The sequence below is a fragment of the Rhinatrema bivittatum genome, chromosome 2, assembly GCF_901001135.1.
Source record: "Rhinatrema bivittatum chromosome 2, aRhiBiv1.1, whole genome shotgun sequence".
Taxonomy (NCBI): Eukaryota; Metazoa; Chordata; class Amphibia; order Gymnophiona; family Rhinatrematidae; genus Rhinatrema; species Rhinatrema bivittatum.
Genome location: NC_042616.1, coordinates 264,547,444 through 264,571,996, shown reverse-complemented (window position 1 = coordinate 264,571,996; position 24,553 = coordinate 264,547,444). Strand labels below are relative to the sequence as shown.

At 44.2% G+C, this 24,553-nt stretch overlaps 1 protein-coding gene across 6 annotated transcripts in view; it reads left to right on the top strand.

The window, feature by feature from the left end:
* The window catches only part of LIMD1 (LIM domains containing 1), a 136,256-nt gene that overhangs the window by 29,589 nt on the left and 82,114 nt on the right, over positions 1-24,553 (top strand). For 5 of the 6 annotated variants that reach the window (XM_029589474.1, XM_029589469.1, XM_029589468.1 and 2 more), the window contains one exon: positions 9,168-11,182. In XM_029589474.1, the coding sequence (XP_029445334.1) occupies positions 10,330-11,182 (853 nt within the window). In that variant the 5' untranslated portion in view covers positions 9,168-10,329. The remainder of the gene's footprint in view (positions 1-9,167; positions 11,183-24,553) is intronic. The other variant, XM_029589473.1, reaches the window with a different exon arrangement.

Genomic DNA, 24,553 nt, shown 5'->3' with positions numbered 1-24,553 from the left:
TATCTATTCAAAACGCAACCTTTCTCTAAAGAAGAGATGCAAACTTTATTCAAAATGAAAATAACAACTGTGAAATGCATTAGTATCAAAATAGAAAAAAATGTCACTAATAAATATTAAGAAAAAAACAATTAAGATGTGTACTTAATACATATAAACAGAAAAGAAAAGCTAAAAAAAGGGAAAAAAAAGGGAAAAAAGAGAAGACAAAAAGACATAAGAAAAAGAGGAAAAAGAAGAAAGAAAGGAAAGGGAAAAAAAGGAAAAAAAAGGGAGAAAAAGGAGAAAAAAAGAAAAGAAGAAAAAACGGAAAAAATGAAAAAAGAAACAAAAAACAAACGGATATAAAAAGGAATATGAAAAGGAATTAATCTAACTAATCAAAAAAAAGTATCAAAACGTCAAAAAATGAAAGTAAGAAAATATGGAAAAACCAAATGGGACACAAACAATAACCGAATGGACGTAGTGCAACTGATAAATAATAAAGTGAACTTAACCGTGCTAACAAATAATGTGATGTAGAAATAACCAGCAGGTACGTATTAATCAACAGCATTCGCCTCCTCTCAATGGAATATCGACTATGCTATCACAGATAAGGACGCTATTCGAAATAAGTGACATAGATGAGACAAAAATTACCTATTGAAAACAGAGTAATAGAAACAAAAGGTGATGTGTAGTGTAACGAAAATGATAGCTCAATGTAAAACTAAATGCGCAAGTGTAGAATAAAGTGCAGAAAGTACGCTGCCAAGGTACTATTTTTATCAATAAGATATAGAATTCTCAATTTTTGAGATTACGTAGACTGTGTGCTGAATACACCATATTTGAAAAAAGAGCATCAGAAATGGCAACCAGATTCAGTGAGAGGAAGTATCCAAAGGAACATATTGAGAGAGGTTATTTGAAGGCTTGCAAACAAAATCGTTCCGAACTTTTAAAGACTAAAGAGAAAAAAACCTTATCTCGTATTATCTGTCCAATTACTTATACGACAATGTCACACAAAATCATCACTATTTTAAAGAAACATTGGCCAATTATACAGGTTTTAAGTACTTTCAAAGATAAAAATTTAATGATCGCAAATAAAAGAGATAAGAATCTCAAAGACATACTAGCTCCATCTGCCTTACCTGTCAAACGTAACAAAGATATAAGACCACCTGGCCATCGTCCCTGTGGGACATGCTCAGTGTGCAAAGTTAACTTGAAGACATCTTTTTTTAATATACCAGGGAAAGAAAAAGCTTTTAAATTGACTTCCTTTACGAATTGTAAAAGTAAGGGAGTTATATACGCTGTGTTCTGCCCATGCAATCTGATTTATATAGGAAAAACTGTTAGAGAATTAAATAAAAGAATAATTGAACACAGAAGCAACATTAATCGATCAGTACTGGCTAAACCTCTAGTTGAGCATTCAATTCTTAAAAATCATAAGTTTGAAGATTATAGGTTCTGTGTGATACAACAACCACTACCAAATCAGAGAGGAGGTGACTTTGATTTATTACTTCTACAGCTGGAACAGAGATACATTTTTAATTTTAATACTCTAACACCTGATGGTCTGAATAACGAAACAGATTTATCCGTTTTTCTATAAAGATTTTAAATAAAAAAATGTTTTTTTGAGTGTGCACGGTCAGCTATATTTCACAATTGTTCAAAATAACACTTTTTCGCTTTCACGTTTGTTTAATTGATTTTTATTATACCTGATCAATTCCTTTGTTAGTTTTCTGTGAGTTATTGCGTGTTTTTTAGACAGTTCTCCTTTTTCACATCTTCACTTTGTTCTTCTTATTCATCTCTCTATGTTTTATTATTTTGTTTTTATTTTTCATGATTCATGATTCATTTTTCATTTTTTATTTTTTATTTCTCAATGCTCCAGTAATATAGATAATGCCCTGTTGTATATTTAATCAATATCATTTCCTTATTCAATTTTTTGGATATTATTTTTTTATTTTTATTTTCCTTATTTCATTTATCTCACATGTTTAGGTACAATTGGTTATTCAATGAATTTGCACAAAAGTCCCTGGTGGTCCAGCGGGGGTCCAGGGCTCGCAGACAAATCTTTAATAAAAAAGTAAAAATCTAACAAAACCCTCCACCCTCCTGACGCCCCCCAAGACCTCCAAAATTAATTTACTACAAACCCCCCCCCCCCAAGACCTGCCAAAAGTCCCTGGTAGTCCAGCGGGGGTCCAGGAGCGGTCTGGGAGCGATCTCCTGGACTTGGGCTGTTGGCTGCTAGTAGTCAAAATGGCGCCGACGGCCCTTTACCCTCATATGTCACTGGGGTCGACCAATGGCGGCGGTAGCCCCTGTGACATAGTAAGGGCAAAGGGCCGTCTGCTGCCAGTAAACAAAATGGCGTCGACAGCCCTTTGCCCTCACTATGTCACCGCCGCCATTGGTCGACCCCAGTGACATAGTGAGTGCAAAGGGCCGTCGGCGCCATTTTGACTACTGGCAGCCGACAGCCCAAGTCCAGGAGATCGCTCCCAGACCGCTCCTGGACCCCCGCTGGACTACCAGGGACTTTTGGCAGGTCTTGGGGGGGGGGGGGGGTTGTAGTAAATTAATTTTGGAGGTCTTGGGGGGCGTCAGGAGGGTGGAGGGTTTTGTTAGATTTTTACTTTTTTATTAAAGATTTGTCTGCGAGCCCTGGACCCCCGCTGGACCACCAGGGACTTTTGGCAGGTCTTGTGGGGGGCGTCAGGAGAGTAGGGGGTTGTAGTAAATTAATTTGGTAGGTCTTGTATGGCTCTCACGGAATTACATTTTAAAATATGTGGCGTTCATGGCTCTCTCAGCCATAAAGGTTGCCGACCCCCTGCTCTATCACATCTCCCCTCAGCTGTCTCTTCTCCAAGATGAAGAGTCCTAATATTTTTAGCCTTTTCTCATAGGGGAATCGTTCCATCCCCTATCCTTTTTCTAATTCTGCTGTATCTATTTTGAGATGAGGTGACAGAACTGCACACGATACTCAAGATAAGGTCACACCATGGAACGATACAGAGGCATTGTGATATTCTCTGTTTTATTCTCCATTTCTTTCCTAATAATTCCTAGCATTCTATTTGCTTTCTTGACTGCCGCCGCAAACTGAACAGAGGATTTCAACATATCCACTATGATGCCTAAATCATTTTCCTGGGTGATCATTCCCAAAATGGAAACTCGCATTGTGTAACTATAATTTGGGATGCTCTTCCCTCTTCACTTTTCACTTGCCACGTTAAATGTCATCTGCTACTTGCATGCCTAATTTCCCAGTCTCGCAAGGTCCTGGCAGCTCCCCAGCATTGACTCTTACTTTTCAATATATTTATAAATGATCTGGAAAGAAATACGAGTGAGATAATCAAATTTGCAGATGACACAAAATTGTTCACAGTAGTTAAATCACAAGCAGATTGTGATAAATTGCAGGAAGACCTTGTGAGACTGGAAAATTGGGTATCCAAATGGCAGATGAAATTTAATGTGGATAAGTGCAAGGTGATGCATATAGGGAAAAATAACCCATGCTATAATTACACAATGTTGGGTTCCATATTAGGTGCTACAACCCAAGAAAGAGATCTAGGCGTCCTAGTGGATAACACATTGAAATCGTCAGTTCAGTGTGCTGCGGCAGTCAAAAAAGCAAACAGAATGTTGGGAATTATTAGAAAGGGAATAGTGAATAAAACGGAAAATGTCATAATGCCTCTGTATCGCTCCATGGTGAAGACCGCACCTTGAATACTGTGTACAATTCTGGTCGCCGCATCTCAAAAAAGATATAATTGCGATGGAGAAGGTACAGAGAAGGGCTACCAAAATAAGGAGAATGGAACAACTCCCCTATGAGGAAAGACTAAAGAGGTTAGGACTTTTCAGTTTGGAGAAGAGACGACTGAGGGGGGGATATGATAGAGATGTTTAAAATCATGAGAGGTCTAGAACGGGTAGATGTGAATCTGTTATTTACTCTTTCGGATAGTAGAAAGACTAGGGGGCACTCCATGAAGTTAGCATGGGGCACATTTAAAACTAATCGGAGAAAGTTCTTTTTTACTCAACGCACAATTAAACTCTGGAATTTGTTGCCAGAGGATGTGGTTAGTGCAGTTAGTATAGCTGTGTTTAAAAAAAGGATTGGATAAGTTCTTGGAGGAGAAGTCCATTACCTGCTATTAAGTTCACTTAGAGAATAGCCACTGCCATTAGCAATGGTAACATGGAATAGACTTAGTTTTTGGGTACTTGCCAGGTTCTTATGGCCTGGATTGGCCACTGTTGGAAACAGGATGCTGGGCTTGATGGACCCTTGGTCTGACCCAGTATGGCATTTTCTTATGTTCTTATGTTCTCTTCCAATTTCTCACAATCCTCTTCTGATATAGAACTTGGAATTATTTTGTATCATCAGAAGATTTGATCACCTATCACTCATGGTTTCCATCTCTAGGCCATTTAAAAATATGCTAAAAAGCAGTGGTCCCAGTGCAATACTGACTGCATATGGCCTCAGATCTGTCACTGGGGGTGTACTGTATGTAATGGTTTCACCTTTGGTCTTGCAGTTTGTTTAAAATTCTTGTTAAATCTGTCTGGTGCTGATTTCTTTATATTGCTGGTTATGGATAAAATGTATACAGCTGGTATGCCTGGCACGATTTTGGGTTGGTTGGCAATTATTCCAAGGCCTGTTTGTCTGGGTTCTAAGATTTGGGGTCATAGCAGGGGTAAACTGAATAGACAGATTGGTGCTTGGTTAAATGCGCATGGTGGCGCATGTTTGGCCCTGGAATGTTTGTCCTGGCCTTTACGGCAAGGATGAGGTGCAACTTTCTGGGATAGGTGCTGATTTATTTAATAATACCATTCAGGAGTAGAGATGAGCTTAGTTTTTCCATGTCAGGTCTGATTTCGGTTCGGGCGCTTCGTAGAAAAATTTCATTTTCCCATGGATCGTTTTTTGGTGCCGCGGATCGGGAAAAACGAGTCTGAAAACAAATCGGGGAAAAAAAAATGAATCGCAAAAAAACCACTCCAACCCTTCAATTTTACTTTATTACAAACCCCCCCACCATCCTGATCCCTCACCAAGACTTACTAAAAGCCCTGGTGGTCCAGCTGGGTTCCGCGAGCGATATTTCCCTTTCGGGCTGTCGGGCCTACCGCGAATCAAAATGGCGCTGGTGCCCTTACTATGTCACAGGGGCTACCGGTGCCATTGGTCAGCCCCTGTCACATGGTAAGAGCAATGGACCACCGGTGCCATATTGTGCTCCTACCATGTGACAGAGGCCGACCAATGGCACCGGTAGCCCCTGTGACATAGTAAGGGCAAAGGCTATCGGCACCATTTTGAATACCAGCAGCCGACGGCCCAAGTGCAGGAGATCGCTCCAGGACCCCCCGCTGGATCACCAGGGCTTTTAGTAAGTCTTGGGGAGGGATCGGGATGGTGGGGGGGGGGGGGGGGTTGTAATAAAGTAAAATTGAAGGGTTGGGGTGTGTGGGCTTTTTTTTAAATGTGCCTCCCCCCTTTCCCCGAAGTTCGGGGAAAATCTGTTTCGGGGTTCGGGTCTCCCGAACCACGACGAATTAGGCAGTTTCGTTGAAATTGCCTAATTCGTGATAAAAGAATGCACATCTCTATTCAGGAGGCCTTGGATTGTGTCCTTCAGCTGGTTGTTTGGGCCACATTTTTGTTTTGGGGGGGTGAGGGGGCCGTGTAGGTTGCACCTGCCCTCCCTGTGGTGGAGTTACCAGAGCCATGGCTATTTTGGGGGGTGCTGATGTCAAGGAATCGTGAATGGGTTCAGTCACATGGTTGGGATCCCTTGCTGGGCTGTGGTGGGGGTCCTGCTGAGCGGTGGATGCCGCTGGTAGTTACAGGCTTGGTGGCCTGTGGAGGGAAGATCTTGCTGGGGTGAGGCGGATGTATCCTTGGGGGTGATTGTGTGTGGCTGTGGTGATTTGTATGTTGTTAAAGCTGTGGCCTTTTGACATTACAATTAGCTGTTTCTGTGTATTATTTCTTGAGATGGTGTGTTTATAAGGAGTCGCGAGAGAGAAGCCATGAGTCCTGGTTGCCCATATTATGTATCTCTGTTTACAGAAAGTTTGCCTAGCTCTTGTGTAAAGAGATGTGGAAGAATATTTAGAAAACTTAAGAGCCAGGGTAAACATTTTTTTTCTTTGATTTTTTTTTCCCTTTGCTTGTTTTGTCTATTTTTTTTTTTCTAGCTGTTTTTCATTCTGTGTTTTTGTTCCTTTCCCTTTCCTCCAGCCATTATTCTGTGTGGGCAGGGAGGCAATGTCTCCTGAGCTTGGGCCTGCTGCACTGGCTTGTGGCAGGCACCAGGCAGGCATTTTTTTTATCCGCTGGGTATAAATATGTCCTCAGTGTTTCAGTTATCTAGGGTTACAAGGTTATCAGGACCTGGCTTTGCCCCATGGCATCTTGGGACATTTAATATGTATTTCTATTAAAGGTTCAGAGCTCTAAGCAAAGGGATATATTGTTCACTGCCCACAAAAGTTGTGCTGTTCACAAAAGGCGTTTATTCAATAGAATAATGAAGAGAAACTTAAAACACAGCGAGAGTTAGCGGTTCCCTGACATGGGCCACGGTTTCGAGAATTGCATCAGGAGGGGCCAAAAACATTTCTAAAAATAGAAATGTAAATAACTGAACATGAGGACAAATAAGGCAGTAAGAAACCATAAACAGCAGATAATCCAGCAAGAGAGAAAAGATGATAAAAAAAAACCTCACCACGGGTTGAAGGGGAACTTGTAAGGCAATAGTTTGAGAAGGATAACAAAAAATATAAAAAGGAAAGAAAACAGGAAAATACACTGTCAAGTTGTATACAAAAGGTACTGCACGTTGAAGAGAATACAGGAAAATAACCGAGGCGTGGAAAGATAAATGGGAGGGGAAGCGAAGGGTAAAATACCAAGCGGGTAGAAAGAATGGATAGATAGAAGTAGAATAGTAAATACCTCACTTCACATTATATTTGAGATTTTGTTTATTAAAAATGAACAATATAAGCATGACATGCATGACTCTGAAGCAGCCAAGCAACAAAGACAGCACAGTCAATCGTGCAAATACATTTCAAGTTTACCCAATAAGTAATAAGCCCCAACCTCTCCCCCCCCATACCCTCCACTTTACTATGAAACGAAGAATCAAACAGAAGCACATATGGATCACATGTGGTCAAATAATACATGTAAAGATTCAAAATGTTATGGGGTAACTGATTACTTCACTTCTGGCCCTCGGAACTTCACCACAAATTAAAAGAAAGCTATGTGAAGCATTTATCTGGAAATTAAAAAACCGAACAGAGAATAATAAATAAGAATGTCATCTACCTAAAGAAGAATTGTCACATAGTGAAAGATCTTAGATGTCTCATCAAGGCATAGAAAAATAATGGAACGGACGGCAAACAAAGAAGAGCAAAGAGGGAGGCATTTAAAATACAAAAAGGGCGCCAAAAGAGAGGTCGATGTCTGCCAAAATGCATACGGCAGAAATCTGAATGAAATTGGATGAAGAACTGAAAGGTTATAGGGGGAGAAAGACAGAGAGGATGACCTTGAAAGACCAGTTCCCCTGCAGGAAACTAGGCTGAAAATGCTTCTCTTCTGCACCAAAAGCACAAAACCAGTGTAAAAGAATATCTGAAGCGAATATACTTCTAATATACTTGTAATATTTTCGTCAGTTGCTGCAGCTGACTGACAACCTATCATTTAACAGCAAATCATCACAAAAATGTGGTGGCGTATTTTTTTTTTTTTCCTTAAGTGTCTAAAAGTTTAAAAACTGATGAAAACTGCCACTCTTTGCTGAAAAAATGCACTTTGAAAGAGAGTGATTTTGGTACCAGAGGGGAAACCCCCTTTTCCTGTTTAATAAAGGGGTGGGGGGAGGGGACCGGTCCAGGGGCAGTGCTGTGTGGGAGAGCTGGGTTGGCAGAGGCTGTGGGGGGGGAGAGAGAGGGAATCCCAGCCAGTGCACCACAATAGCAACGCCTGCGCGTGCGACTCCGGAGGGAGCCTCGGGTCTGTGCGGCCTGGCCAAGGACTGTAGTTGGGCAAAGGAGAGAGAAGTGTGGGGCCTTGGCAAACATGAATGAAGGCTTTGATTTTATAGAGTCTTCCCCCGCTCCACAGCCCAGCAAAAGTCAGAATTGGCAGTGTGGTGTCCTGACAGACAGGTCTGGAAGCTTGAATGTGGATGAAAGAGAACCGGCCCCAAAAGCACATTTGGGCAGATATAGCACAATTATTACTTCTTGGAAAAGGAAGAGGAGAAGCAGGACGGACTTTATAAACAAATAGTCCTTCTAGTGAGCTCCTCTTGCCCGTCATTTCAGTCAGGCCAATGGACTGCTTAGAGCCGGTTTGAGGCCTAGAGAAGCCTGCTGCCAGGGCGACAATGGCTGCTGCGCTCAGCAGTTGGTTTATCTTTCTTTTATAACCTTAAGCCTTTCTTCTCATGAATACTCTCCCAGGGATAAGAGACTCCCCCCTCCCCTCCCCCACCCCTTACAGTTTATTGTATAAGGGTCAGTGCGATAAGATTAATGCCAGTAAATAGATGGGCCAGTCATGTGCGCAGGCAAAAAGGAGACTTAAAAACAAATTGGAAAAGGGGCATTGGTAATTTTTGTTCCACACAGTGTAAATTGGGAAGGACTCTCTTTCTGGGGGCTTGCGTCATCATTCCTTCCCTGCAGGGGAGTCTCTGCATTCACTCCCATGGATGGCGCTCTTGTGCATCATTGGTTTCGTTAGATGTGGGGGGGAGAGGGGAGGGAGGCTCAGAGAGAGGACAGAATGGTCCTTTTTGTCAGTCATGGAGAAGAGGTGTTCCTGTATGCCAAGCACAGCAATAAACTATATATTAGGGGAGGGGGGGAGGGGGTCAGGGGGCTTTGAAAACTACTAAGTTTCATTGTCCTTATGTAGCGATAGTCCTGCAGAATTGACCAGCTAAGTCGTTCCTGTTGTCCTAAGCTCAGTCAGCCTTTTTTTTTTTTTAGCCAACCTGACTCGTTGAATGTCCTTCTGATTTTTCTGATCCGATGTGTCTGCTTGTCTGTGATGAAAACAGATGGGAGTCGGAGAATGGAGATGATGGGAAGTCCGAAGACCAGAGGGAGTTTCCAGTCCCCCTTCCGGGTATAGATCAGCGGAGGAGGAGAAAGCCAGGTCGCCTCTCGCCAGTGGGCAGCCGTCCGGACCGTAGCTCTTACCTGGGTGAGCAGACGGAGCAGCGTCAGCGGGAATCACTGAAGGAGCCTCAGCAGCAGATTTGAATTGAAGCCTCATTCCTTTTTATATTTTTTCCTTTTGTTCCTGCAGCCCGTAGACGCTTACCTGCCTGAATTTGTTTTTCCTTAAAAGTCCAGGATACAAATAATTCAGAACTGTGACTTACCTTCTTCAGAGCAAAGCTTGCTGTAGGCTCTTCTGCCGCCTCTTTGGATCGACTTACCCAGGCGGACTCAGACAGTAACCACAATTCTTTTATCCCAAGAGAAAACCAATTTCAGTGTTCTGGGTATTTTGTCTTCACTTTAATCTTGGGATTTACAGTTTTGCGAATCACAGAGGTTGTTGGAAAAAGAGGTAACGCAAAAATGGACAGATGTGACGACTTGGGCCTAGAGGCGAGTAAGTTTATTGAAGATCTGAATTTGTATGAAGCCTCAAAGGATGGGCTCTTTCGAGTGGACAAGGGACTTGGCGGCAACAACCCAGAATTTGAGGAGACCAGAAGGGTTTTTGCCACCAAAATGGCTAAAATCCATTTGCAAAAGCAGCAGCAACAGCAAGAATTCCTGTTGATGTCAGACTCTGGCCCTTTAAATGGCGGTGTTGGTTCCGGTAAGCCCCCAGCAGCAGCTTCCGACCCCAGCCACAGGGGGGTGGTAAATGGCCAGCTGGGGAGAGTGCTGCCAGCCTCCCTTGGCTTCATTACCGTTGGCCTCTGGTTCATCTCCAGGCCTGGTTAGCGCCACCCAGGCACCATTCACAAACCAACAGCGTGCAGCGGCTGAGGGGCAGCAGCGAGCTAAACTGTCTCATGATGACAGAAGAGCCAGCAACGACGCCATCCATTGTGATGGCTTGAGGGATGCATCGCTCTCTGGGCAGTACAGGTACCCGGGAGCAGTCTTGGTTAATCCCGGCAGTGCTACACAGTTTTCTCATCCTCGGACGGGTCGTCTAGATGTTCAGGCAAGCAGCCCTGGCTGGGAGGAAATCAAGACATGTTTTCTGACCCGACATTCGGGGTTGAGAACTCACATCCCAACATGGTTTACAATCCTCAGCTGCCGAGAAGTCCTGTGAAAAAGGAGGCTGATTCTGCGTACCAGCATCATCAGCCTGTGGTTAAGCCCAGCAGGCCTGCCGGGAGTGCTGCTGGAAGCCAGGAGGGTGGAACTGAGAAGAACAAATACAGTAGAAGCTACGAGCAGAAACCGGCAGGCCAGAGGCCATCTTCTGTCTCAAACACGTTGGACCCCATGTCCTGTTCTATTAGTTTCAGTGACGCACAAACAGGACTTCCACACCAGAGATCGTCCTCTTTCTCATCTCCAACAGCCCGGCCTGGCCCAGGAGTCCATAATCATTGTGACCCAGTGAGAGTGAAGACCAGGCCTGAGAGGGAGGCCTCTGACGCGGTGAACAAACCCAGCCCTGACTCCCAGTCACTGTACTGTGGGAGCCCTAAGTCTTACCTGTCCAGTTCGGTGCCCGCCCCATTGTCCTGCGGTGCAGAGGGACCACGGTCGGGCGCTTTTTACCCAGCATCCAGCACCTCACGGGGCCACGGGGCAGGACCTCAGCAGGGCTTGCTTGCTGGTATGCCTACCCATGGGCAGTACATATGTCATGCTCCCCAGGTCTCCCTGCCAGGGGGCGGAAGTAATCGATCCGTGGAGTTTGCCCCCAGTAACGGGCACCAGGACAATCCCGTTTCCACAAAAGTCAAGCTACCGTATCAGACCCTCCTTCCACAGCAGGATCAAGGGCCGTCTGCTGCGGAATTAAAGTTAGAAGCGCTTACCAAGCGTCTGGAGCAGGAGCTGGATGCCCAACCCAAGGCTGATTATTTTGGTAAGTGCATGTTCTATCAGTGCTCACGCATTCTCTCTCTCTCTTTTCTTGCTTTTAACGTGTTGATCAATATGCAGACATACACGAGTTATGCTGAGTGCTCTCAGGATCTGGATTTCTTTTTTTTTTTTTTCCCCCCTCCTTAGCATCTTCTACAACAGCAGATTGGGCAGCTTTGAACCTCAAAATAACTCTGAGCACTTAACTCTAAACATTTGCTGACTGGTTTTTGCAGCATTGGAAATGCCCAGCTTATGCAGATTGGAACTATTTTAGGAGGTTATGAAGCGGTAGGATGCAAGTTCAGGTTAAGCACTGTGTGTTTTATCTTTACAGACTTCCAGACTTTGGGCATTTCCAGTGCATTTAATAACCTATCCAGAATCGGACATGTTTTCTTTCCTTTTTATTTTCCTGAATTACCAGGCAGGTGGTGGATGAACAGGCAGAATGAGTACAATCATACAGGATGAGACAGGAAAAGCATTTTGGTCACAGATGCAGTGCGTTGAGATAGCGTGCTGCATGCATAGATATGATATATAGAGTACTCTGCCAGGGGAATTGCATAGGTCAGCCTGAGGTGAATATTCAGCCACTGTCCAGTTGAGCAAGTTAAGCCAGTTAAACATATCTGGCTAACTGGTGCAGAATATTCAGCGGTGCCACTGATTTATACCTGGCTATCTTACAATTAGCCGGATAAGTTTATTTGGCTAACTTAGGTCAGCTGAAAAGCAAGTCTAACTTATCTGGCCACTTTGCTGGATGAAGCTGAATATCTGCTACAGCCCAGAACGCCCCCATCCCTTACTTAGCTGGGAACTATTTAGCCAGATAGTTATCTAGCAAAGTGGCAGCTGCTGAATGCGACCAAATATTGAAACAGTGCCACTTATCTGGCTTAAGTGGTGCTGAATATTGACCTCTGTGTTTTATTCCATTTAAAGCTTGACCAGTATAAACTTTCTGCCTCCCTTGTTTCTCTAAGGCCAGACTCAAACTGCTCTAACAAGGTATAAAGGAACATCCCAGGTGGGATTTGAACCCGATGCCTTATCCATTCGGCCACTGGGTGCTACGTGCACTGTAGCATGCAGCCTATGGCTGACCCACAGGGCTGTCCTCTTCCCCTTCATTACTTAACATATAACCCAATCGGTTTGTACTGGATTTAATAAGCCAGAGGCTTGAGGCCATCCTCTGATCCTGCTGCAAGCACTCCTGATTGTTTTACGTCTGTGCATGCTGCACCAGAGTCTGCCTCAGCGCTGCACAACATTCAATCTGGCAACAGTCTGTGATGGCAATATAAGCATTACATTTAAATCCTGAGTAGCGCTGAAGCCTAAAAGCATTTCTGGGCAGACAGGAAATATCCTTCTGCACTAATTTCCCATTAAAACCGCACAATTTTTGCTTGAATGTGTCGGTGACGTTATTTGTCCTTTTCCCCAGCTACTAATTACTTAAAAACATGCAGGTGGGGGGGGGAGCAGGTTGTGGAATGGGGCAAAAAAGGAAAGCGGCAAAGTTGAGAATCGAGCAAGAGGATTTAGTGTCAAGAGTTGCTGGTGTGGATGTGCCCCGTGGGTAGAGAGCTGTAAATTGGGTCTGCCCAGGCCTCATAGCAGGTGCCCACGTGCAGCTCATCCAGGAGGTTAAAGGCCCGCAGCACATACATTGCTTAAAAAACCGAGCTTGGCAAACCGTTTTTGTGTTTTCACTTTGACATCTCTCTCCTCTGCCTCTAGTTTCTTTGTGTCTCCTCTTCTGTTTTCCGTAATTCTGTTTTTGTTCACGTTGATTGCCACCCCATTTAGTTTCTAACCTGTCCCCTTCGTCCTGGGGGGCAGTCTTTGCATTTTTTTTCCCCTTCACGTGCTGGCCCCACCCCAGCGGTCTTCCACGTGCGCTGCTTGTTTGTCAGCAGACGCCAGCCCCAGAGCACGCTCTCTCTTGGATGGGCACTGGCTTCCTCAGAGACTCGGAGGCGCACCCTGTATCCATTCCAAATCTTCCCTTGGCCTTTTGGTGCCTAGAGGAGTGGAGGAGGAAATGCTTTTTAATCCTCAAGATCCTTCAAGGCTGATGGTAACTTTTAAAAAATGTTGTTTGTTTTTTTTTTTTTGTCTGTTTTATTTTTTCTTTGCTACTCCCTCCAGGGTTCAGATTTGGGGTTTGTTTTTTTTTTTGGGCGATGGTCTTCCCAGGGGGATGCACAAGGAGAATAGAGTTTTGATGGGTGTGCAAATCTTGGTGAGCCAGCGGGCATAGCTCTAGGAAAGTTAACTGCCCCCCCCGCCCCTTGTTATTTGGCTTCCTGGGAGCTCCTGGATACCTGGGAATTTCCCAGTCCGTACAGGAATATGATATATCAGAAAAGAGGCATTGATCAGTCCAATACCTGTTTCATTGCGTGGCGACACTCTTATAAACCTAGAGCTCGAGAGAGCGAGAGTGTGGAGGAAAGACGAGCTCGTTTACAAGGGAGTGATGTATAATGGGAGATGTCAGGATGGCAAGGAAGCAGATAATCCTGCAATGCCGACTTGTCAAGAAAGTTGGCGTGAGGAGCAAGTTAACAAGGAGAGGTTCTTTACGCTTTCAAATAATACTTGGACTAGGGGGCCACTTCATGACAGGTTTAAAGAGAGTATTTCTTCAGCCACTGCACAATGAAGCTAAGGAATTTGTGGCCAAGGCTAGTAGAACAGCGTAAGAAAAACATGTTTTGGCCAGTTTCTGAAGGACGGGGACCATCAATGAATGTTAGCCGGAAAGACTTGCGTGTGTCCACCTCTTACTTGAGGGGGAGGTAGTGACATGGACTGGATTTTCCTGTATGTCCAGGCGGCTGGGCTGACCCGGCTTGCCGTGTGTGTGTGTTCTTCCCGGTTATTAAATTCGTGGGTACAGGGAAGTGGCTGCTTGCAAGACTACAGCAAGCATCGCCTCGTGTATCAGTGGGCTTGGGAATGGAACTGACCGTTTTCTCCAGGAGTCCCAGACGTGCAAAAGATCCTCTCGGTTGCACTCCTGTGACTGCGCGATTGGGTTTTGGATTGGAAGTTGGCTGGTCTCTGGACCTGCGGTGTAGGCAAGGTTTTGCCGCTGCGTGCAGTGTAGGGTGTGCGTTTGTGGATTTCGGCATAGATGGAAATGTCTTCGTTTCGGTCGGACCTTTTTGACAGTCTCGGAGAGGTGCCTGAGCTGACGAGGAGAGAGCGAGCAGATCTATCTGCTTTCTCCAGTTCTGGCTGTGATTCAGATCATTAGTGGAAACTTCTGCATTTTTTGTCTGTACATTGTTTTCGTTTTTCCTTACCATATATGGTTTGCTAGAGAAGAAATGACTTTTTTTTTTAATTTTTAATTTTGTACATTTTTTGTCCTTACAGTTTTATACACAAGATGTCGGGCTCCGCAGTTTACAACTGAATGGTTTCTGAACTTGGCTTGGGGATTTTCCTGTGTGTCAAAAGCCTCCTTGTTTGAGCTGAAAGCACAGAAGCCTGGTGTTGTGCTAGAATAACCCTCGCAGAAATGTAGCCCTGCCTCATGTTTCCATGTGTCACTGCACATGCAGTATTAAGTGATAAGACACTGAGTAGCTTGTGTCTTAAAAATGTGTGGCGGTGTTTAAGGAAAAAAAAAAAAAAGGCAGGTTGAACATTATAAGGTTGCTCCTTCCTTTAACACCTGAAAAGCCAAGTTCACCTTGGAAATAGTTAAATACCGATGTCTGCTGTACTGAAAAGGGGGAGATGCCATCAGGTCGAATATGTTTGCCGGTAAAATTCCCTGCTGTTAAAAGGTATCCGGGATGAAGGGCCCAATATTCAAACGCTAACCGGGTAGATAAGTTAGACGGACGAACTTATCCAGAATATTCAGTGGCTTGGCTTGATATCGGGTCTAATTAAGCCAGATAAGTCCATATATTGGCACTTATCTGCTAAGTGGTGCTGAATATCGGGCCTGAGTACCTTGAATCGTCGATATTGAGTCAGCGGGCGAAGAGATAAATGCATAGAGCAGTGTTTGCATCGAGCAGCAGCAGCAGCATCGAGCTGCTGCTGCTGCTCGATGCTGAGTCACAGTCCTAGAATGGATGAGCGCACATGCCTGAAGCTCCATGGGAACTGTGTCATGACACAGATGCACCCAAAAAGTACAAGACCAGCCTATGTGAATTAAACTAGTGCTTCGCTTTTCTGACTTGTTTATTTTTCTGTTTAGCCTTGCTGGACTCTGTGAAAAGTGGATTGTTTTACAGCTATAAACTTTAATAGAGTGGCTTGCCTATTGTACCAGAGTAATAGGTAACAAGCATCCCTGAGCAGTTGCATCTACTTTCCTTTAGTTGTTTTTTTTTCTCTCTACATTTCCCTAACGGGACGTTGTGCACGCTGTCTTGGTCTGCATGCTTGAGAGTGATTTCTCCTTCACAGGCTCCCTTTTTTCTTAGCACTGTAGTTTCCGGCAGCCTTGCCGCATGAATCTGGATAGATATGAGAGAGAACTTGATGGCAGTCCATCAGGCGGTGGCACCTTGTGTGTAAATCAGCCTGTGCCTCTCTTGGGGGAGGATCAGACTGGACTGGCGATCATACATTTGAGGCAGCCACACTACCTGAAGACTGGATTGTGGCCAATGCAATGCCCATTTTAAAAAAGGGCTTCAGGGGTGAATAGATGAATCTAACATTTTATGCCAGGCAAAATGGTATAAACTATTCTGAAGACTAAGATTATTGACCATCTGGATAGACACAGACTAATGGGGCAGAGCCAGCATTGATTTTGCAAAAGATATCTTGCCTTACAAATTTGTTAGATTATTTTAAAGAGATTAATAAACTTGTGGGCAAGGGTGAGGTGGTTGGTATAGAGTATCTGTATTTTCTGAAGGTGTTTCCCAAAGTCTCATACCAAAGACTCATCAGGAATTAAAATGTCATGGGATAGAAGACCATGTCCGATTGTGGTAAGTGGCTGAAAGATAGGAAACCGAGTAAGAGTGAATAGTCCTTTCTCTCCATGGAGGTAGGAAAATAGTGGCATGTCCCATGGATCTGTACTGGGACTAGTACGTTTTAATATATTTATGAAAGGGATGGATGAGTAAGGTGATCGAATTTGCATATGACACAATTATTCAAAGGTATGAAATCACAAGCTGAGGTGTGAGAGATAGCAAGAGGGCCTTTGCAAGCCCAAGGGACCGGGAATCTAAATGGCAGATAAAATTTAATGTGGACAAGTGCAAAGTGATGCATATAGGGAAGAATAGTCCAAACTATAGCTATATACCACCCAGGAAAAGGATCTAGGTGTCATCGTGGATAATATGTTGATATTCTCAGCTCAGTGTGTGTGGAGGTGGTCAAAAAAGCAAATAGAATGCTAGGAATTATAAGGAAAGGAATGGAAAATAAAACAGAGGATATTATAATGCATCTGTATTGATCCATGGTGTGACCATGTAGCTTCTGTTGTCACATCTCAAAAAAGATGTAGCTGAACTAGAAAAGTTACAGAGAAGGGCAACCAAAATGATAGAGGATGGAACGGCTCACCTATGAGGAAACATTAAACAGGTTAGGGCTCTTCAGCCTGGAGAAGAGACAGCTGAAGATACAGAGGTCTATAAAATCTTGAGTGGTGTGGAATAAAGAGCGGTTATTTACTCTTTCAAATAGCACTAGCTCCATGAAGCTAGTAGCTAACACATTTGAAAACAAATCAGTGAAAGTGTTTTTTCACCAAGTGCGCAATTAAACTGTGGAACTTGTTGCCAGAGGATATGGTGAAAGCAGTTAGCATAGCGTGGTTTAAAAATGGTTTTGGCAGTTTCCTAGAGGAAAAGTCCATAAACCTCTATTAACCATGTAGACCTGGGGAAGCCATTGCTAATCCCTGGTTATCAGCAAGAAATATTGGATCTGTTCTTTGGGATCCTTCTGGGTACTTGTGACCTGGATTGGCCACGGTCAGAGACAGAATGCTGGGCTTGGTGGACCTTTGGTCTGACCCAGTATGACATTTGTTTCTTACGTATATGGGGCATCATCTAATGGGAAATGCCATGAATGATGAATGGATATCGCATCTTCCAAGTAGACTACAGAGCCCTAACCTACCAGAAAAGGGCGCTCATTGCCAGGGCTTCTTGAGGACAGACTTCAATCACCCTTCATTTGGATGCATTTTATTTCAAAAAATAGATCCAAATGTTTTTCCCCCAAAAGCAGAGGTTAGAAATACTTAGCTTCCAAATTTGCTGCCTGTAGCTTTAAAACTCAGGGGTTGAAATGATGAATTTGGCTGCCAAATTCCTCCAGTAGGAGGACTGCATCTGGACTTGGTGTTGAACCGATCTTTCACTTTCAGACAAGTCTTGATACACTGCCCCGACCTAGGTAGCTTGAGCTTTGGGTGCAGAAGATTAACCGTCAGTCTGGAGAGCATTTCATCCAGTTATACACTCGGCTACATGAAAGAGAGACATTGCGGCTCTCCTGTGGATTGCTCAGGATGAATTGCTGATGTGCAGGAAATGGAACAGCCTTGGCCAGGGGTTTGAGAGGGGTGATGAGCTGTGAAAAGCTTTTGTGTGCCGAGTCATTGGATTCCAGAATGCTTGGTTCTTTTCTAATTCTTTTGGGTTGTGTTGGGTTTTTTTTTAAAGCATTTGTTGGCTCTGCGGTTTCTTCAGAGGGGACTAATTAGCTGAACTCTTCCACAGAGAGAGTTTTTCTGCTGGAAATCCAGTTACATAAGGCGGGGCTGGAAGAGGCAGTGTTGCTGCCCGTTAGAGGCTGTCATTAATGTACGTGTGGGTATGGGCTTTCATTGTCTGCCTCCTCTCAGGCCATTTTTATTTTCTTTGCTCTCTCTACCCCCTTCTACTCCCAAATTACATTTTACTGCTAGTTCAGAAGCAGTAATTAAAATTTTGAGATTGCAGGAAATGTGCAGTGCGATTTAGATAGAATCATACTTTTGTCCAGAATAGCTGTTTACAAGTGGAGATTTTGCCTGTCTTGTGTGTGTGTGTGTGTGGTAGTGATGTTCTGTTTTTGCGAGGAGTAAGTAAATAGCCCAGATGGTGAGGAGCAGCTGCCCCGTGTTTTGCAGATCCGGACCAGCAGTAGCCGGGCTCATGTCCCAAGCAGCCCTTGGGACTGTCCGTGAGGGCTGGTTTTCAAGCAAAGCACAGCTGTCATGGCCCCGCCCTCCTGCCGCTTAAAGACCAGGGAGGAAAACGATAAAGCCTGCGTATGATGGGTATTTGACGAGGGCTGGATAGAAAAGGAAAGTGAACCAGCAAGAGGGGTCAAAACTTGAAAATGCTACAGATGTATCCTGAATGTTTGCTTATCAAGTGGACATAAATCTTTAGGGTTTTATATGAAGATCTGATTCTTAAAGGAATTCTATCTCACCGCTAGCTACCCCCTCGCGTCCTCCCCATCCCCCCCCCCATCCTGGCCCATCCACCATCCCTCCAAGCGTTTACCCATAATCAATATGGGTACGTGCTAAATGGGTGCTCATGATGGAGCGCCCGCTCTCCTAACGCGTGCCGATACACCTCTCCGGGGCGCCGCGGTAAAAAAGGAGGCGCCAGGGGAAATTGTGCGTCCCTAGCACCTCCTCGGCAGCGGGTGCCCCGGAGAGTTGGATGTCAGCGGGTTAGGAAAATGGACGCTTGTTAATTGAGCATCCCTTTTCCTAACCTGACAGCCGGCACACTTTTTTTTTTTTTTTTAAGGTTTTTCCTTTTTTGGCTCCTCCGACTTAATATCACCATGAAATGCAGCAATTTTTCTGCTTTCTGTAAACTTTTTGGGTTCCTCAAGAATTAACACCTGCTCCGGGGCAAGTGTTAATTTTTGAAGGTAAAAATGTGCGCGTCAGGTGCACATTTTTATTATTTATTTATTTATTTTGCATCGGCGGGAAATAGCTAATAGCCTTATCCACATGAATGTAGCTGCGTGCTTTGGAAGTGTTAACCCCCGTTTTGCATCGGGGGTTATGGACATGCATCCAGTCGCATGTTGAACCATGTGCAACATGGTATTGCATTGGCCTGAATATGTTTCAGGACGGAGTTTTATCATCGTAGGTTGGCTCTGCAGCATTCGGCAGATGTGCACTTTTCATGGGGAGGGTCACATGCTTAGAAACGGACTGACTGGGTGGACCGAATGGTCCTTTTCTGCCCAGCGTCTTCTGTTTCTGCCTGCTCTTTGGGTTCTTTGTTCTTTTAAACAGAGTCGAAGTCTCTCATATCCTTTGCTTTATCTTTAAAACAGCAAGGCTGTGATCCACTGTGGTGGGATGACGTCGTCCTTTGAGGAGATTAGCCCGTCTCTTGGATTGTGTCAGATTTTCCTTCCCCTGCACACAACACACCAGACAAAATCCATAATTCAAGTGAAGATCTGGAACCCTCCAGGGTGCAGATGGAGTTAGTTATTTGGCGGTCAGCAGCCCACATTGGGATCTACCCAGCACATGAGGTGCCATTTTTTTTTTTTTTTTTTTTTGGTGGGGGGGTTGTCTTAACTCATTGACCAAATTAGTAGTTAGTATAGTTGGTCGCTGATGTTTTATTACCAGATGCACATGTTAGGATAGCGCCTCTAAGCTATAATAAGGCAGTTTCAGTTAAAAAAAAAAAAAAAAAAAAAAATGTTGGCAGGTTCCTTTATTTTCTTCTAGTGTGTGTCTAACGACAGAATGGATGCTGAAGCAGAAAGATGGCTCTGATTAGTGAGCAACAGGTAGAATGAAGTAATAGTCCCTTGAGCTCATCATAGGCACCATTGTGGGGTGTTTGTTTTTTTTTTTTTTTTTAATTATTATTTACGTACTATTTTTTTTTAGATATCACTGGTATGGAGCACAGCATTTTTGTAGCATGAAAGTGTCACAGGACCATGCACCTCTCCTGTCCTCCCCTTATCCTATCTCCTTGAACCAGCCCCCACCGCGACAGCTCTGATATCATTCAGAGCCCACTATAACCCTGCTTTCTCAGCTGGTTTCTGCTTGAAGCAGCCTCTGAACAATGACGCTTTTCACCAGTAAATGAAACTTCTTGTTAATGTTTTAGTAATCTGCTGCTTTGAGAGATGCAGGACCCCCTTCGTATCTCTGTTTTCCCTAATACTGCTTGAATTGGAACATGCTGGCTGTTCAGTGCCCTGGATGTTAGCTTCCAGCAGTAGCTTTCACTGTTGGTTTTTTAGGTGGCTTTCCCCCGTCTGAAATTTGCCACATGCGATCTCTTCACACCTGCTCCCATCCCCCCACCATACCTAATCAAGCTGCTAATTTTGAAACTGTGCATTTATAAGACATGACCATAATGTGTAAAAATCCAAGGCTGGCTGTGGTACACAACCCCCTCCCCTCACATTCCCATGCCCTAAGACAGGGGGCGCGAATGTCGTACCGCGGGGGAAGGTGCATGCGGCCGCTGGTGGACCCGATCCCACCTGTGGCCGAAAAACAGAAAGAGAGGCCACGCAGCTGCCAGGGGATCTCATCCCATGCCGGCGGCAGAGCATTCTGGGAGATGCACGAGATCAGCATGGAGGAAGTGCTAGTCCTGTCAGTTTTTAATATCACAGGGCCTGCACAGAGGAGGAGGCAGCAGAACGGGCTTTGGTGCCAGAAGCAGTGATGAGCAATCGGCTTCTCCCCAACAGCCACACAGCTGGCAAAACAGAGGGGGGCCTGCCTTCAGAGTGTGTGTGTGTGTGTGTGTGAAAGAGAATGGGTGCCTGCCTGGGGTTGGTCTGTATGTGTGTATGAGAATGAATGGTTGCCTACCATTGTGTGGGTGTAGATGAGAGCCTGCGTGTATGAGGGAATCTGGGGGGAATAAGAGATTCTGTGTGCATTGGGTGGGGGCAGGGACTTAGAACCTGTGTATGAGAGTGTGAGTATGTGTGAGAGAGAATGAACATGCGAGTGTGTGTGTGTGTTTGTGTAAGTGCAAGCGAGAGGGGATAAAGTTTGGGTATCCTAGACAATCCCAGGGTGACTAGAAATAAAGTTCCCAGGTATGGACAGCAGGATCTTTTTTTTTTTTTTTTGTTTTTTTTTTATCCTTATTAGTTTTAATTATTGGATGTTATTTGATATGTGTGCTGTTTTTGAAATATTTTATACGTGTTTGGGAAATTAAAAAAAAAATGTATATGACTTTAATAGATGTTCTATTTGTCAGTAGTTTTGAAATATTTTATTAGTATGATTATACTATTATAATTGATTCTTTGTTTCTTGATTTTATTGTTTTATGAGGAATGGTGTTCTGTCATTGTTACACTGTAGACAGTCTGACTTCATTTCGGTTTTGTCTGCATATTGCTGATTTTAATTTGTGATCCTTTATTCTGTGTTTGGTGAGGATCTGTCTATGCTGTGTGTGTGTGAGCAAGGTGAGAGATCTTGTTAGCATGAAGTGTCTGTGTAGGGATCTATAGCAATTGGGTTTGTTTCATTTCCCCAGTAGGTGCTGTATTGGTATTCTGGGACTCAGTGTAATATTTACAGTGCTGCTTTTTCACAGGTAGGGTTCTTGTTTGAATTCTCGGTGTTATGTTTTCTGTATAGATTTTGAGTGTCTTTTTTACAATGTGTCTGGCAGTGGAAGGAGTTTGTGCTGCTGTTACTGTGAGGTGCCTGTCTGGATGTGATGTGGTATCTGCCTTTCTTTGTGTCTGTGTATATCTCATGGCGCCTATCAGCAACCTGAAGAGAATCAAAGCTGAAATTTTGAGCTTCTGGCTGGCACTGTGATTGCCTATTTGGTTGATGAGAGACTTTGACATATATATGTGTACATATATATTTTAGGGTTCTCTGACAGATATCTATAGATATATATACACACACAATGTAACTAGACTTTGGGGGGATGGGGGGAGTTGTATGGCTGGAAGTGGGGGTGGGGGGGTGAGGCTCAAAAGGTTTGCCCACCTCAGGCCTAAGAAACTACAGGACCACAGTATTGTCCTAAATAGAAATGATAACACAAGAAGTTGCCATACTGGGCCAGACTGAGGCTCCATTAAGCCCAGTATCCTGTTTCCAACAGTGGCCAATCCAGGTCACAAGTACCTGGCAGGATCCCAAGGGATAGATCGATTACATGCTGCTCATCCCAGGGATACACAGTGGATTTCCCCCAAGTCCTCCTTAATAATGGTTTATGGACTTTTCTTCCAGGAACTTGCCCAAACCTTTTTTTTTTTTTTTAAACCCAGCCACACTAATAGCTTTTATCACAGTCTAAAGCAAAAAATTCCAGGTTTTAGTTATGCATTGAGTAAAAAAAAATATTTCCTGTGATTTGTCTCAAATGTATTACCCAGTATCTTCATTCCACATCCTCTAGTCTTTGTACTCTTTAGAAAAGTAAACAAGTGATTTGTTTACCCTTTCCACTCGTCATTTTTTCGACTTCTATCATACCTCCCCTCCGCTCTCTCTTCTCCAGACTGATGTGCCCTGTCCTCATAGGGGAATCGTTTCGTCCCCGTTATCATTCTCATCACTCTTCTCTGTACCTTTTCGAATTCTGCCACGTCTTTTTTTGAGATGTGGTGACCAGAACTGCACACAATATTCAAGATGAGGTCGCACCATGGAGCGATAAAGAGGCATTATGATATTCCCTGTTGGTAATCTCTGTTCCTTTCCTAATAATCCCTAGCATGCCATTTGCTTTCTTGGCCGCTGACGCACACTGAGGAGAGGATTTCAGCGTATTATCCACGATGACAGCTAGATCCTTTTCCTGACTGACTCCCAGTGTGGAACCTTGCATTGTGCAATTATAATTTGGGTTGCTCTTCCCAATGTGCATCACTTTCCATTTGACCGTATTAAATGTCATCTGCCATTTGGATGCCCAGTGTCCCAGTCTCTCAATTTCTCACAATCAGCTTTTGATTTCACAACCTCAAAACATTTTATATAATAGCAAATGTGATCACATCACTCGTCCTCCATCTCTAGGTGATTTATAAATAAGTTAAAAAGCAGTGGTCCCAGAATAGAGCCCTGGTGCCCTCCACTCTTTGCTTTTCTCCATTGAGAAAATTGTCTATTTTTCCCTACTCTCTGTTTTCTTTTATGAATGAATGCTTGGTTTTCATTAGGGTTCTAAGGTAGTGACTTGTCTAAGATTACTCGGAGAGACAGTAGTAGAGGGGAGTTTTGAACTCGCATCCTTCGACTTCCTGAATCTGAGTTCAGAGCTGCAACTACTAGGGTCTCTCTTCCTCCTCCCCCCTAAACCTGTTTGGTTTGACTGCAGCAGGCAGTAGTATTTGGGTTGCTTGTGGAGCATTCACCACTGGTTTTGGTGGCGTGCGGGGGGGGGGGGGTAAGGGAGAGGGGGTGGTGGTTTCAGCAGTTCAGAATGGGGTAAAGGAAGGAAAGAGTAAGACCAAACAGAAGAAGAGAGCACAGCTGGGTAAAGAAGATGAGAACTAAAAGGGGAGGGTAGAGAGCAGAGAGACACAGAAAGTAAATGAGGGAAGAGGAAGAGAGCACACAATGGAGGAAGGGGTTGGGAAGGAAGATCTGAGGGCCCTGAATGGAGGAGGGTGGGCAAGGACATCCAGCAAATGAAAGGGGTAGGTCAGAGAAGCTATAGGAGAGAAAAAGGAGGTGAGAGCAATGAAGAGGAGGCGGTGGTAGGGAGAGAGAGGAAAAATCTAGAAGGAAAGGGAGATTGCACTTTCACATGGCCCAGAAAAGAGAACCCGAAATTGCTGCTTTTGCACTGGAAGTGTCTTACGTGTGGGTGAGAGCCAGCAGCAGGGCGGGTCTCTTCCGCATCCTTCCCTTGGCCTTGTTGGCACCTACCTGCAGATAGACAGGGGGGGGGGGGGCTGTGAGGTGGTGCTGCCGACGTGGCAATTTGTGGCATTAAAGCTTGCCAGCAAACTTTGGACTAAATTCCTTCCCATTCATCTTAGGGTGGACAAGTTTGGCCAACGGAAATGTTTTTTGGCTACTGCAGTGTACATGCACTGAAGAGTAAATGTTTATTTGGTTGGCATGCAGGGACCTGTGCAAACCTGTTGATTTCATTTGTTTTTTTTCTGAACTGGGCCATTGGGAATCAAATCAGCTGAAGTAAAAAAAAAAGCAATGAGAACAAGTGCTGCCTGTTTGGACAGCACCAGAGGAAAATAAGAGACGCCTGAGGCAAAGAGGTTTGCAAAAACACTTATAAAAGTGGGGAAAAGTGTGTAGGTAAAAATTCTGATAAAATAAAAAAAAGCAAACAGCTCCGTATCAGGGCTCACTTTTCGTGTGGATGGAGGTTTC